The 16,470-nt window shown below is 43.3% G+C and overlaps 1 protein-coding gene across 1 annotated transcript in view; it reads right to left on the bottom strand.

Annotated features, from left to right (window-relative positions):
- Nucleotides 1-16,470, bottom strand: part of CPS1 (carbamoyl-phosphate synthase 1, mitochondrial) — an 87,587-nt gene that overhangs the window by 39,437 nt on the left and 31,680 nt on the right. Inside the window, exons 17-21 of the mRNA XM_010080238.1 lie at nt 14,000-14,144; nt 13,395-13,605; nt 12,096-12,294; nt 9,750-9,926; nt 5,994-6,112 (exon numbers count right to left, since the gene is read on the bottom strand). Coding sequence (XP_010078540.1) covers nt 5,994-6,112; nt 9,750-9,926; nt 12,096-12,294; nt 13,395-13,605; nt 14,000-14,144 — 851 coding nt within the window. The remainder of the gene's footprint in view (nt 1-5,993; nt 6,113-9,749; nt 9,927-12,095; nt 12,295-13,394; nt 13,606-13,999; nt 14,145-16,470) is intronic.

The following is a 16,470-nucleotide window of genomic DNA, read 5'->3' on the forward strand; positions in this document are numbered from 1 at the left end:
GGAAGATTAAGTGGCCATGATTCCAGACTCCTATAATGCTCCTTTTTCCTAACATTCGCCTTTGCAAAGTGACAGTCAGAAGTTTTAGAGGTTCAGAACCAGATGATAAGACTTTTGTCCACTGCCATAATCATTTAGTGGCTGTTCACTTCCTCAGAAAGCTAAAATCCTCTGCATATTTTGCGGTTTATAAACAATGCAAGCCTTTCCCAAACCTTGCTTGTACCTCCATTTCAGCTTCCAGTTGATTTGCTGTTGCTTTTTGTTTAAAATTCCACCCTGTCATCTTTGGAACTCCATCTACTCACTACTTCTTCAATAATAAATGATAAAAGGAAATGGAATAAATTCCCCTTAATGAGGAAATTTTCACCTGGCACAGAGGACCTGAGGAAATCTATTAACTGACTGGAGGAACGCTGGCAGCATTGCAATTATCAGGAGAGCCTGCTCGCTTCAGCACTGCCCTCTCTTCCACTTGGCTGGCTTTCATCTGATCCACCAGTTTAGGAGTAAAGCTGAATAAATGTGCCGGCAGAAAGCTCCAGCTTGATATAGGACGAAGCACTCTTTTTCTTGTCTCCCAAATCAGGCTCTGCTTCATTTTAGGTATGTTGTCAAATTTATGCCCATTTGCGTATTACTTAGGTGCATGTTAATGGGTCTTGATCAAAAGGATGAGGAATATTCTGTGAACTGAGGGCCTAAGACAGAGCTGGGAGCATTTGGGACATTAACTGGAGCTATTGCACCAGTTAACATCTGCCCTGTAAGCCCATAGGCTCACCCCTGCAGGTCACTTCTGGATTATCTCAGCAGCTATTCATGTGCCTTGGACACACACACAGAAGCTGCAAAGATGAGAACGCCCTGGCTCAGCCCACCAGCCTTGAACTCAGCTCCTCCGAAATATGGAGGGGGTGGATTTAAGCCCAGACCACAGTTTCACTATGGCAAGTAAAGTGGACTGAAAGCAAGAAGTGCTGGAACCAAAATGCCAAATGCCCAGTCCCCAGAGAGATCTTCCTTTCTCAGTAGTCACAGACCTGGAGGGTTTCAAAAGCCTACTTGATTTCAGGCTGGATTATGTACAAAGACATATTCTTCCTCTTCTCCTCATTGTCCCACTTTGCTTCAAGTCTCCTAGTGGCTTTCTTGATTGCTCCTGAAGTTTTACAAGATTTTGGACATGATACAATTAAAATAATGAGATTGGTGTATAAATTCTCCCCCTGCTTCTCTTCTAAAGGAGACAGATTGTTACCATTTTTTCCTTCCTGAGAAACTCATGAGACGACAGACAAAAAGCTTTCAAAGGAGCATTTAGGGAAGCAGGAGCTGTAAACCAACAAATCTCGCCCACTGAATAACTACCACTCCAGCACTCTGCATCTTTAACGTTCAGGTCCCTGGGCTAATAAGGCTCATTGTGGACATCTTGATTTAAGCAACATGAACCTCGCACTGTGCTCTAGGACCTAAATGACTCACAGCCAGGATTAAGTGACGCGCTGAAGCAGCAGCTCACACCAAAACACAGCCATGAAATGGGTCATACATGATTCCTCAAAGCCCATTTTCTACTCCTGGTCAAAGAGAGCTTTGGGGTGTCTGCTGAGACGACATGGTACAGACTCCTCTACTTCTGGTATTGTACATACCAGTTACAGAGATTCCCCAGTGGCTTTTAAAGGGTGATATCTGTTTATTTTCTGTATCAAGGAAAAAAATGCATATTACATTTTTACAAATGCACAGATGCTTTGAAAGAAAATACAGCTGTGAAATTATGACCAATGGCTCTATAAGGCAAATAGGTATCTTATGTCAAACCCACACAAAGCACAAACAGTAGTGCTGAATAATTGCTTATATCATATTCTCCTCATGTACTGAATTCCTAATTTGTTCCTGAGTCTTCCCTGCCCCACAGTTCACAAAGACGACAAAAGTATTCTTCCCAGTTAGTTAAAAGTGAGTACAACAAATATGTCAGTGACAGGTCCTCAAACAGGATAAATCAGTGCAGCCTCATTTAGTGTCACTGGACCTGCTCTGCTTTAAATCCACACAAGATCTGGCTTATGCACTCTGACCTGTCCCAAAAGCACACAAGGCAGCAGGAACACCATTTTTGAGAAGCACAGGTGTGCAACACCCACTGTGGAAGAGCACAGCTTATTGATGGCCTGTCTGATCTTCTACCCCTGTGTTGTTTCCCAGGTCACCTGCTGGAGCCGGGATTTAATTCCAACACCTGTATTTCTGGGGCTACTCCACCACCGCCATGTTTTGAAATCAACTCATGCTTCCAGCAAGCAGCTTTCAAAGCACACCTTTCACAGACCCAAGGACATGAGCTTCGAAAAGGAATTTGCAATAAACAACTTCCATGGGCCACTGAGCAGAGCACCTGGCTACAAATGCTGTGCAGAAGGAGGTCAGCACCCTCCCACTTTTGTCTGCTTTCCCCTCTATTAACCTGTGTCTCCTTAGGAACGACAAGAGCAATACTCAGGGCTGCACTTCCCCTTTCCAAGCAAACCACAGGCCAGGAGGTGTGTTCACTCAATGCCCGCAGAGCAAGGACACACTCTCCTCCAACAAAGGTCTGAAGTATAAACCGTGATTGGTGCCTTCATTTCCCACTGCTGGTGGGCTGGCTAGTTTGGTATCCACCAAAAGGAAGATCTGCTGTTTTCATTAAGGTTAATTTGAACAGTTGAGACTTAAGAAGACAGAGTTCAGTTCACTGCTCTGCCAGACTGTCTTTGAGACTTTGGGCAAACTTACCATCTCTATGCTTTGCTCCTCAACTGCAAAATGTGGGTTTAACATGCTCCTCTTTTCTCATTTCTATTCTGATTTACAGCCTTTTATCAATATTGAATGGAATAGGAAATAAGGAACAGATAAAAATAACCATGGCCACATGCAAACAAATCCTCACTGCAGACAAAGAACGGATGCAAATTCCAAAAGAGGCTTTCCCTTGCACCCAGGCCACCAGTGGCTTGAGTTGAACACGCCCCACATGTTCCATCCAAGTCTGGGCTTCAGTTGTGTTCTTGGGGATGATGTTGTTACTGGACCCCACTGAAAATCTGACTTACTCTGGACTGGGTCCATAACCCTGGCCTTGAAGTCACATCTCACTCCTCACTGCCTCAGAGAGCTAGACATGGTCTGTTCAAATTTCCACCTTCTTCAGGAGCTCTCAGTGAGGCGAACAGCCAGTGGGTCACTCCAGGGCCCCTCCCCTCCATTTTCTGTCACACAACAGTTGAGGCCAAATCTAGGGAATGAACTTCCTGACAATAGTGTATCGTATTGGACTGCCAGTGCTCCATACAGCATGGGATGGTGCTTGCTCTTTCTGTGTATATATGTACGTGTGAGTTTTTTTGTGTGTGTTTTTATGTGTATGGCAGGGAAAGTTACAGTTAAGATTACGTTACTGAAGGTATGAAGGTAATCTGTCAAAAAACAACAAAAAACCCACAAGGTAAGTGTCCACTTAAAATATATAGGTCACAGGAGAAACAGCAGAGGCACGTGTTTGATGTGTGTGTGTGATAGTACTGGATATTCTTGCAAGGACTCTCAAAATGGCTCTCTTTTCCCAAAGCTCAGCCCATTTGCTTTCCTGCAGCCAAATCACATAACCTGAAACAAATCATCCTCCATCTTAGAGGGCCCAGAGGCAGAGTCAAATGGAAACATCGCTGCAGCATGACAAAAGCTATACAGCCTCACCAGCACCAGGTCCAGTCTTGTTTGGAAAGAAGATCGCTGGGACAAACATAAATGGGGCAGAGGGTGCCCTTCCCAGTCTCTGCAAATGGCTGGCCTTGCCTCTACACCACTGAGAAAGGGCAAAAAAGGTCAGAAAGGTTTTACCCCCCATAACATTATCTCATACAACCTTTCACATATGGAAACAGATTCCCTGCATAAACTGGTGAGGCCTTTGCTCCACGTGGCGAGAGTGCAAGGCAGCACGCGGTGTGTGAATGCTGCTTGCTGAACCACTCACGAAGGCCTCCACCTGCCTCTGATCCCCCTTCGACATCTGTCACAGCCACTTGTTCTAGCTCTGATTTTCCTCTTGGCAGAGATCATCTCCTTCTTACCAGTCTCTACAACAGCTCTGCAGGGCCCTAATCAAGACTCTTGGCAGAGCTGTTACTCCATCTGCATCCAAAACCTCTCTGCAACGAACCCCCAAACCAATCCAGAGACAAAAAGGAAAGGATGGATTCAGCCAAACAGAGAGTGAGCCTGTATCCAGTAACAGTGCCTGGGAATGGGGCAACTACTTCTGGTTCTGTCAAAGAGAGAAAGATTTAAAGCAATGATGGTGTCACAGCCCATTCTTTTCAATTGTAAATAATCCTGTAGCACAGGTAAAACTCATGCCAGGCATGTCAGGGACTGGAAACAGCTGGCTGCAGAAAGAACACATGTGTGCCAAGGCTTATTTGCATCACTCAATTAGCTTTCCCTCAGCTGTTGCAGAGATGTGTTTCCTGATGTGGTTCACTGCACTGGTCTCTTAGTTCAGGTCAGAAGTGGTTTTCCCTGGCTCTTTGCCTTTGTGCCAATGTGCCTTCAACATAACGCAGCCGGACAGTCTATCCCCTCCCTCCAAAGCAGGTTGTGAGGTACAAGAGCTTCCCTGGGAAGGTTTCAGCAAGGACACCAGAGCAAAAAAACTGCACTGATAAGTGAATGAGACTAAGTTAATTTATACCACCTGCAATCTAAACTGAATTGCCTGAATCCACTTAACAAGGGACACAACACTGGTTGTGTACAATATAAACACAAGGTTGGATACTGCAAGAAGGGTCCCAAGTGCATCATTCCAGAGCATGCCACTCCAACAGTGAAGAAATGCTGGATATATTGTTTTTCTTCCTCAGGAGCTGCACAGATATATATTTAAGGCGCTCAAGACAAATGCAACATGACACGGACGTTAGAGGGCAGAAACTTGTGCAGCCAAACAACAGACTTCTGTAAATAATCAAGCTACTCCTTCTCTCCACCACCTCCCTCCACATTCATTTTTGTTTAGCTCCAGATCCAGCTTGTTCCGGGGAGCAAGGGAGAGCAATAGCTGCTCAATTAAAACCACGCAGCTGGTCAAAGCAGCAGAAATCACAGCAGATGAACTAACTAGCACTTAGTGATGTACTGGTTACGGTGCGCTCCCAGTGCCATCATGTGGTGAAACGTGGCTAACACAACGGGTACCCGAAGCAGAACAAACAGCCAACATACAGCCAATAACTCAGCAAGAAGGTTCTCCCAACCTCGTAAACCATGAAGGGAAAGCTCAAGTCAGCAAGAGGCTGGAACTGAAATACAGCCCAGCACTCTAATTTACTGCTATCTTTCTTGCTTAGTTTTATATGGTCATTTTTCTTGAAGAAAGAAGAAGATTTATATTTAAATATGTCTGGAATTATAGACGTTTGAAAGTGCAGTACAAAAGCAACATATACTGCATGATCAGAGCCAGGCAGAAAGCTTAAAAATCAATTGTTGAGGCTGGAAAAAAATGCAGTATATTTGACCCTCAGGTGTAGTAAGTCAGGACAAGTCCTGTGTTTGAAGGCTAACTCTGTCTTAAGTACTCAAGTATAGCCTGCTGTTACTCATCGCTGGCCATCCACATTCCCAGCCTTAGCCTGAGAGATACTGTGAGAATTTTCCAAAATAAACTGGAGCTTCCATAATCCCTGAGAACAGTCAAGATGCCTAAGCACTCAAATGAGTTCTTCTACCAAAACCAGTGCTCTCAGAAATTTCCTCTGTCTAGGTGAGGCAGTGAACTGGGTTTTAAGACAACATTGTTTACTCCAATCACTGAAATAAACTTCTCAGCATCAACTGCATCTGTGCTCAGGGTCTATCACAGGATTACTAGCAGAAGGATCCCTGGAAGGACAGCTGTGCCCTAGGGCAAGGCTTTTGGTTTTTCTTACCTGTTCCTTTCCTTCAGGATCTTCTCCATATTCACAATGCTCCGCATCTTATACAGGAACCACTTGTCAATGGCCGTGAGTCTGTGAATGACATCCACGGGGACTTCGTTATCCAAGGCCTGCCAAAAAGAGGACGGCACCAACAGCTCCTTTAATACATGCTCCTCAAATACAGATTCAGTCTGCAAATAGGTAGCAGAAACTATATAATATAAATAAATACATAAAAAGTACTGTAGACTAAGCTGAACAAATCAAAGGTTAAACTGGAAGGTCCAGATTCTCAGCTGTGGAGGAACTCTCTGCTTTGGGGCATAAATCTTGATGTACTCCTGAAACACAAGGCTGAATCAAACATGTGGCCTTGAAATACCCCTGAAGTAATGGAAAGTCCAGTCCTGGGTGACACTTTGCAGCTATAGCATAACTCAGGCTTTGCTCTCTGTATCTCAAGTTAATGTCAAGATCATTCTATCATTCTAATTCCCCTGCCTTATTTTTTTAATTATTAACTTATTTTTATCAAACTATTTGCAACCATGGGGTAAAAAGGAACCCCACAGAGTTATTATTCAAAAGATAATGGATTGCAGGACACTGCAGTATTAAAAATAAATCTCAGAGGAATATGCTGAAGAGCTTCCCAACATGATGCAGTTGTATCTTCTATTACTGATATTTCTTGGGTCTCACTAGTGGTGTACAGTTACAACTCTCTTGATAAAACAACTATAATCAACCATAAAGATAATACCAGCACGGTATCTTTGCTGAGCTGAAGTAATTAGGCTCATTAATTTGTTACCAAGCTTAACTGGTTTTTTTCCAGGGCAGCATCCCTGGAACAAAGCCAGAGCAATGCTACTGAAGAAAAATCCAGCATTAAGCCAGGAATGAGCTTGGCCCACTGCATCCCAGCATTATTCCTCCGAGTTATCAAGCTGTGGGCACAACAATGCACCTTCATCGCATGCTTTAGGGCTGCAATGTTGGAGACTTTATGCCAGCTGAGAGAAATGCACAGGCCACTTCAGTGCTGGGCTCCAAGAAGGTACCACCCATACAGACAAGGGAGGGGTAACACCTCTTATCAGGTACTGCAAGGTACTGACACCACCTCCTACCTTTTCTAAAGGATTTCCAGGAACCTTGCCTGGGCCTCCCTCTCACAGTTATTCTCTTGTCCTGAGAGGTAATAAGCTGCTGACTTGAATATCCTGCTTGCTCACAAGGGTAAGGTCACACTGCCACATTAGTGGGACGTGAACAGGTCTTTCTTCTGCCCATCTATTTTCACAAACCACGTGGGAGGCACAAGAAAAAGGCAAAGCCTTTCAGCAGTACAGTGTGACCTTAGAGCCCTGGATCACATTCAAGAGCGGCCCACCCAGTAGACACTGGCCTCACAGTGGGAATCCAAGGGTTTTATGGGATTGTCTTCCCATTGTTAGTTGAGGCACAAGCCTGGTCTTCAGGCCAAGCAACAGAGGGTTGCTCAGCCACCCACACTGTCTGTAGGGCCAGCACCCTTGTTCCTCCAGTCCCACCCCTGCTCCTCACCAAAGGGAGGATTTAGCCACCTGTGGACAGGAGCACAAGTGCAAACTAACATGTTTGCAGTGTGAACAACTAGGAGACCAGGGCCCTGGTGTGAAACGAAGTGTGGATTGAATCCAGAGTGTAAGTCTTCTGAGGCCACTCATATACAATCCCTAAGAGGGCCCAGAAAAGATCTGATAGAACCTGAGCAGCCCCGATCAGGCAGTTCCATCCCTGCAGCACTCAGCCACCCCGGCCAAAGAACAAGTCTCACCTGTTTCAGCCTCTCTCCTAGTGCCTTCTTTTGCATGACAACAGGGAGTCCCATTACAAGAGCAATTGATCTGAATGGCAACTGAACTCCCTTCCCTTCCACCCAAAAAGTTACAGTTTTCATTATCCAACAGACAAGGGAGAGAGAAAAAGTAAAAAGCCTTAGCAAGGAGACTAGTGGGGCTTGGCAGGGAGGAGAAGACATACAAGGAAGCTCCATCCTGTTTCAAACAAAGCTGCCAGGCTAACGGGGACTAACTGTTGGCTTTTAAATGTCAGCAAGCTGGAAAGGGATTTTGAGGCAGGCAGCCCCAGCTGCCAGAGGTACCTTTTCCTGATATTGCTTGCCTCAGTTATTAACGGGGATGAATTAGTGCACTGTGTCAGGCAGAGGCAGCTCTTTATAGGGAGGGATTAAGACTTTGATCTTGCTTTTTTCAATAGCTCCTAGTGAAAATGCCACCAGCTGGGAACACCCAGAGTGTTCACTGGGGCCCAAACTCACCTTCATCTCCCCAGATCCCCTCTGTTAACATGGGGCTAAGATTAACCTTTCATAGAAGCTCTCTGAGCCACTCAGAAAGACAACAAGCGAGATCTTTTTCTCTCAGTCACAAGAAAAAGCTATAACAAAGACCAAGCACAGCTGCTGAAGGATGTTCTACGCTTATGAAGACACGCATTTCCCCAGCTTGAAAAGCAAGTCAACAGCTGGACAAGCGACACATTCATAGAACATCTTGTGCTTTTCATTCAGGCCATTTATAAGAACAGCCATGTGAAAACCGTTTTACAAATGCAGCACAACCTCGGCTCCCCACACTCATGTGGAAGATGTAATGGGATGTATCTACACATGAGCACAAAGGGCTTAAAGACTCCACCACGCAAAGTTAGGGGCACAAAAAATGGTAACTGGGCGCTCCCTGCCACGAAGGTTTGCAATCTTAAAATAAAAGCCACAGGTAAGTGTGAGCTATAAAAGAGAGCAGTCCCCTCCTCCTCCCAGAGGTTATGGGCAGACAGACAAGTAACCTGCAGCAAAGCCAAAGTGTGAAGTTGCACCTACCCTGTAACGTAACTAACCTCACATTTACCACGTGATATACACAGGCGAACACCACGGAGCTGAAGGAAGAAATAATTTCACACCCTAGCTCCCCTTAGAACAACACTCCCCACCCCATTCCCCCCCCGCCCCCAATAACCCAGACACCTTGAAGGATGAAGTGATTTGCTCGGTGTGACAGGAGAGGGGTTAAAAGAACGCTAGAGGAAGTTGAGCCTATTTCAAAGAATAGTGGATTTCCTGTATGCTAAATTTAACAGAGTTTTAATTTTTTTTTTTTTTAGTTTCAAGCCCATACCAATGCAATAATTGCAAAAAGACAGTGATCTCACAGACTGCAGCTTGCCATTCTTTGTCATCCTTTATTTCAGTTCTCAAAAGCATCTTCATTTCTTCCTTCCTCCCTTCCTATACATTAATGGTAATCTGCAAACTGGCCAACGTTGAGTGACACACTAGCCTAAATAAGGGCTAAACATTAGCCAATATTTAGCAAACAATTATAGGAACAAACAAAAGAAAGGTCTCCACCAACACTCAGCTACAAAGTGAAGTGCCAGGACACAGGAATGCACCTGCTGCTGAATGCAATGAAGGCGGGCTAAGATTCTACCAAAAGACAAACATATCACCTGAATACACAGATGTCAGCAGGAAAAATCAGTGTCATATACCCACCCAGCTATTATGTTCTGCAGAGGAAATTACAGGTGACAGAGAACATCTGTACTTCAACAGCAAGGATCCTACAGAAGGTGGTCCCAGAGTGCTTGACAGAGGAAAACAAGAGGTTGAAGAATACTCAACCTCTGTCACCTCAGTCTGGTAGCTATAATTCAAGTGACTCAGCTCGATGGCTTTCTAACTTCTGTTACCTTGGCTATTGCACATATCCGAGTGCTGGATGGCTCAGAGAGTTCCTTTTGGAGATCTACGATGGCTGGCCAGGCTTTATTCATGGGCAGGTGTGAAGTGAAGCCATCGACAGAGGGGTGGCACATTCTCAGGGCCTTTTGAAAGCTCTCTTCAAAAGTGCGTCCAATAGCCATGACCTGTAACAGAAGCACTTCCACATTAGCATTGGTGAGCTGCTGCCCAGCTATTCCCAAATAACCGAGGAGTCAAATTTAAACTTTGAAGATAGACATATAGAAAGATTACAGCCTTCAGACCTCCTCCCTAAGATAGTCCTGCTGTCTTTAAGCCAAGCACAGCTGACTAAGCTTTGGGAGCCCCACTTCTAGGCCTGACTCTGCTAATATTACCAACAGTTTCAGGCAAGTGACTCCTGTCTGCTTTTGTCTCCCCTATCTGTAAAATACAGGAAGCTGCTGCTCTCCTGTGTAAACTGCTTTGAAGCACTTTAGTAGAGGGAAGCACTATGCAGTAGCACAGGTGTAGTAAATAGAGAAGATATTTCTGTTTAACAACCTGTTAGAGATAGAAACTCACAGAGGGCATGTTAAGTTTCAGAAGAAATCTACTCCTCTTCCTTTAAATTACATTTAACAGTGACTCTCCCCTGTGAGGGCCCTCTTAAAGGATTACTTCTCCTTGGCACAGCAGCACCAGGGTTTCCTTCCTTCAATCTTGACATCACATCTAATAAGAAAACTAGCTTTTCTCTGTGGAAATCTGCGAGGTAACAGGGCCCGTTCTCAAATTTCTACATTTTTATTTCCCAGTGCAGTGAAACCCTAACAGCATAAAAATCTTCTCAAACACAATGTTGAAAAATGTCAAAAGAAAAAAAATAACATTGTTCTCTCTTTTCTCACAGCTCCGGGCCCACTGCCCAGCACATCAGAGCTCAAGAAAAACCAAACCAGGCCAGACTGTTCAATTAATAAAAATGCAGTTCGTGCTGCGATCTGGCTTCAAGTTCAGACCTAGGAAGGCAACTGTGCCATACTAATAGAGACACAGTAGCAAGAAGCTGTTTGCTTTAAAGGCAGGTTCTGGAGACTAACCTTTTTGCTGAGTACCTCCATCAGCTGCATCTCTTAAGCTTCTCCTTCCCTGTTTCAGTTCATCCCCTAGCAGTCCTGGACCTGTATGGTTGGAGCACTGACTCTTCCTGTATCTCTCCCTTCCCTTTACCCAATATCCTGCCTTGGGAAGGACAGGGGGTTCATGCAGTTCTGTTTTTGTCATATATGACCACTGGAAGGACTCAATACTTCCTCCTGCAAATGTGTATGGCCAGGAAGTGTTTACAGCTGGTAGTGCACAAGGCATTTAGGAACCCTGGCTCCACAGAACAGTCCAGAAACCCCTAATCAGAGACGATTAATAACAGTAAGCATCAACTCACAAAAAAACCAAGCAAACAAAAAAAAAAACCCCACCCACACCAAAAAGAAAAAAAAAAACCCACCTCATTGTCATTAAAAGCCAAAAGTGCCACTGGAAAATCAAGTTCTAATTAATCCTTCCAATTGTGATGAAGGCTTGCTGTCTGAACAAGGTAGAATTGATGTAATAAAACAGCTACTTGAATAGCATTAGGGAAAAAAGGCAGCTGAAAAAATATACAATAAATTATTTTGCTTTGGTAGCTGATATGCAATTAACTAATTAAGTGGGTAATTTACCCATTTTGCTTCATTTTTCTCCTCTTAAAACATGGTCTGCAGATGCTGTTATTGTCCCAGATACCTTAAAAATCAGGGTTTAAAAGTCACACTCTCATGTTCCAGATACAAGAGACTTAATCACTAAGTCAAAACTTCAGAGCATGATTATGGGCTGTGTTTGGATTTCAAGAGCAGAAGTAGGCTGAGATTTGGCACATGGTTTTAAAAGAGAGGACAAATAACTATGGGAACAACCAACTGAGAGCTGTGGCTCATCAGCATCACTGAAAATCTTAACAGACTACAACTCTTGAAGGTGTAGTCTAATTAACCACCACTACAGAACCCCAAACAAGAAATAACTCTGAGTCCTGTAGTGAGCGTTAAGATGAAGACAACCCCAGGTGATCCAAAATGGTCTCTTCCCTTAAGAGACAAACCATTTATGATTTCACACTGTGATATGCAAGACTACACATGTCCTAACTCAATTCAACTAATTATAGCACTGGATAAAAATCATTTGAGATTAATAAATATCTTCAAAAGCCATTAGGTCCCTGAAGATAGATATTCTGAGGATTTCCAAGAAAAACAAATTACTTTCCCAAGCAATGGAATGGAAGGAGAGAGTCTTGCACTCACCTCTCCCACACTCTTCATAGAGCTTCCAATCTGGTTGGACATATGCTGAAAACGGTCCAAATCCCAGCGAGGTATCTTGGTAACAATGTAATCCAGGCTGGGCTCAAAGCAGGCGGAGGTTTTTCCTGTCACCACATTCTTGATTTCTGGCAAAGGGATGCCCAAGGCAATTTTGGCAGCGATGAATGCTAGTGGATACCTGCCATAGAGGAAAGGTAAAGAATGGCAGAGCAGGAAGTACTTGGCTTTTGCAAATCCCTGGAGTGGATTAAATGAAACAGATGTGAGGTGATTTTCCCTCCTCAACACAACGGAAGGTTACTGTGCTCAAGCACAGCAGGGTCCATCCAGCTTCCTACCTTAACACATTGCAGAGCTACCTACCTAGATCTGGGACTTGCTTGATTATCTATAAAGCCACCACTTTAAATATGTGCCACACCCACAGTGAAACCACATAAACAGATATGTTTTGCTGCAAGTCATCCTAAAAGAAAACAATCAAATGCCCACTGTCCAGCATCATGGCTTATCTCCAGTCTGCTATGGCACTTCAACAAACACAAGAGTTGTTGAGAACTACAAATGAGAGATTAATTTGTGCCTCTCAACAGCATCTGCAAAGTGCAATTAAGAAGCCAATTTTTAAACAGCCTGCTCTGACCATCCTTCTCTTGATTAGTTTATGATTAGCCAACAAAACAAAGGCAGCTAGCAATACCATTTGCATCATTCTGACAGACAGCTCATTAATAACTGTGTCCTCTGGGTCCCAGAGATGATTTGCAGCCAACATATGGACACAGTGGATATGCTTTGTAAGGACAACTACGAAGCTCCCCCGCCCACCCCACAGCCCCCTCCCGGGAGTTTCTCCATTTGCAGATACAGCATCAGCAGCCTGGAACGGGCCTCAAGGGCTCACTAACCCCTGCTTCCATCTCCCAGCACAACTGACTCTCCAAGGGTCAATCCTAGCAGATGCTGACAGGAACTGTTCTTAGAAGCTTCCCGTGCAGAAATCTGCACCTTACTGACTTGGCCACTCAAGAGGTCTCCCTAACAGCCAACTTCAGTCTTCCTTGCTGCAAATTAAGCCTGTGCCTCCTTGTCCTAACTGCATGGAGAGCAGATGTAGGAACTCTCCTTCCTTGCAGCTGCCACATATTTAAATAATACACTGATCCAAGTCCCTTATTACAACTCTCTTCTTTCTGTTCTTCTCCCCTCAGTTTTTATTTATCCATTTGTTTGTTCTGTAGTATTTTGGTTTTTTTTTTTTTTTTTAAATAATCTTACCCTGTCGCCTTGGAGGCCAAAGCCGAACTTCTTGAGAGTCTGGCATTAACTTCAATGATGTAGTACTCCAAGGAAGTTGGATGCAGAGCAAACTGGATATTACACTCTCCCACAATGCCCAAATGTCGGACAACTTTGATGGCACGATCCCTCAGCATCTGAAATTCCTCATTAGTGAGGGTCTGGCTTGGAGCCACTACCACAGAATCCCCTGTTTGTCACAAGGTAGCACAGAAGGAAAATGAGAAGCAGTCCAGCAGCAGCAAATTCTAGCCACACAGGTCACATTCTTTGCTAGCCCATTGCTAGTAATGAAGTTACCACAGACATTTAAACCTACAGATGCACATTTGATGAAAAGGACAAATAGTTGTAGGGCCAGAGTTGGAGGGGCCAGGAAATCTTATGGAAAATGGGATCACAGGGGTAGGTTTACCCTAACAATACCTGTTTCACACCCTAACTGGCTGTATCCAAGACCTGAAGAGTTATTTCTAGAGCCTACTTCATCAACCATGGAACTATGTCAATAACATCAGGCAGAAGAGCCCTGCATAAAAAAGTGAACAAGCCATTTCCAGCGAGCCACCAGTGCCCAAGCCTACCTGTGTGGACTCCCATAGCATCCATGTTTTCCATATTGCAGACAGCAATACAGTTATCAGCAGCATCTCTCACAACTTCATACTCTATCTCCTTCCAGCCAACAACTGACTTTTCCACCAGAATTTGGTTAGTCATTGCAAATGCCTGGGAATATGTTAGAGAAAATGAACAGTAAAAAATAAAACCTTATTAGAACACGTTCCATATTTAAGACTTTGTGGCTTATCTCCAGACATCCACCAACACAAAAATTGAAAGATGAAGATAAGCAAAGTTCATAGCACCAACAACAAGCACTTTATTTTTTTTTTTAATTTGCACTAATTTAATTTGAAAGGCACTGAAAATATTTATGTGATCTGATGGAACAAAAAGGCAGGGCAAGGGAGCTTGCAATGGTATATAAATAACAAATAGGAACACAGAAATATCTAAGGCTTCAATCATGCAACAGACACATGCTTTTATTTGTTACGTGGGCAGCCCCACAACTTCAATAGGAGAACTCTGAATTATCTGCTAAATGACTAAGTGACAGGGACTGTGGGTGCTAGCACATGCCACTTAATTAATAGCACTAAAAATGCTGCTTCTCATTGGCATTACTAACCAGAAGCAAGATTCATGATTTATTCTTAAACTAATCTTGAAAGCACTCCTCAGCACGAGACAAAAATGAAAAATATAGTTTGTTGGTATATGAGCATAATATAAGTGAATAAATGGCCTTAATATTAGCTGATAAAAAACATTAATAAATTCTTGCTTAAAATCCTAGAAAGTAAGGTGCACATTATCAATCCATCCTTTAGCAAAGCTGCTTGTTTTAATGCTGCCCATGAATCAGTCTTCAGTTTCGTCCCCTCTGTAGTTAGCTCAAGCTGTTACTCAGATGTTGCCCTTAGCTCAGTTGCCAAACTTGCACGGGAAAAAAAAAAGAAAATAAGAAAAAAAAAATCCGTTTGAAGAGTGGCACTTCACACCCAGCCTAAGCAGGCACTGAATTTGCACTGATGTAGCAGGAACACCTAACACCACACTTGTAAAGCAACCTACGACTCAGGAGACATGAACTCAAGGCCAGATCACTTGAACTAGCTGTCCTACGAAACATCCATAGGTGTTCAGCTATCTGAATTATACACAATTCAGAGACCAGTGTCTGAAAATCCAGTTCACAGAATTACTACAGATCATCTTCGTAAGTGAAGAGTTTCTGCTGGTCTGCAGAAATGAGCATCCAAAGTTGAGCTAATTCAACAAGACCCACTGTAAATTTTGAAATATTCTTCTTCACTCAAAATGCTGAAGCTCTTTTAGTATAATTTTTGAGGAAATTAGAACATTTAGTTAGAAAGTAAAACAGAATAGTAAAACTTTTGGTAGAAAAAAGGGAAAGTTTCAGAAACATGAAAAATTTACTAAAAATATCAACTGCCCTACTCCTAAAATTTTACAGATAAGATGCCTATAAAGAGCAGCTGTTTTACAGATTTCAGGGGAAAATGGAGATGTTCAAACCCACTTTTTTTTAAAAAAAAACAAGAAATGCTGACCAAAACCAGGTTTTCCTTCTGAAAAATGATTTGATACAAACCTTTCAGACAGCTACACTGCCAGGGTTTCTGGATGAATTTCTGCTTTCTCTAAACACAGACCACATGTGAGCTTGGGCAAATGAAGCGTTTCCAACCTCAGCCATCAATCCGCAAGATGGGGTTACTGCACCCACTGCCTCCCCTTCCATCTGTCAGTCCTGTCCACTGAGCCTCCCTGCAACAGCCACTGCCTGAGCAGATGTTTGTTCGGCACTAAGCATGCTCGACCCAAAGTCTGTTTGCATGACAGCAGTGTGGAGGAATACAAAAACGTCATTTTCACATAAAGCTCTTACTGGCATCGGCAATAATTTTTTTCTAGAGATACATGGAAGATTAAGAGGTTCAGCAAATCAGGAAAAGACAAAACCAAGAATTTTAGAGACCAACTGATAGAGATTTAATTCCTAAAATTTTGCATTTTGCCAAAGAAAAAAGTTTTTGTTTTGTTTTCCACAATTATTTGTTTACTTTTCACAGCAAATTTATGAAAAACAATCCCAGACTTCCTACAGAAAAAAAGCTGTCTCTTCATAGCCACAGACAGCTGGTGGATGTCAAATTATGAAGTGTCATCCCATTAAATCTCTACATGAGCTTTTGACCTAGCAAAAATACCGTCTTTAGACAGAAACATGGCAGAGGCCCAAGCCTCTCACCTCTTCTGTACCTGGTACTACATTATCACACACATTTCAAATGTTTCAACTTCCTTGACATCTTTCAAGTGCCATTTACTCCTGGAAGTAGGTGAATATAGCCCACTGTTTCTTTTCAGACCACAATTGCTGAAACACTTGCTCAAATTACGACTTGTTTCTCATTAATTTAACCGATCTGTCATATAACCATTTTCACTACCCAAGTCAGCA

The sequence above is a fragment of the Pterocles gutturalis genome, unplaced genomic scaffold, assembly GCF_000699245.1.
Source record: "Pterocles gutturalis isolate BGI_N339 unplaced genomic scaffold, ASM69924v1 scaffold6664, whole genome shotgun sequence".
Lineage (NCBI taxonomy): Eukaryota > Metazoa > Chordata > Aves > Pterocliformes > Pteroclidae > Pterocles > Pterocles gutturalis.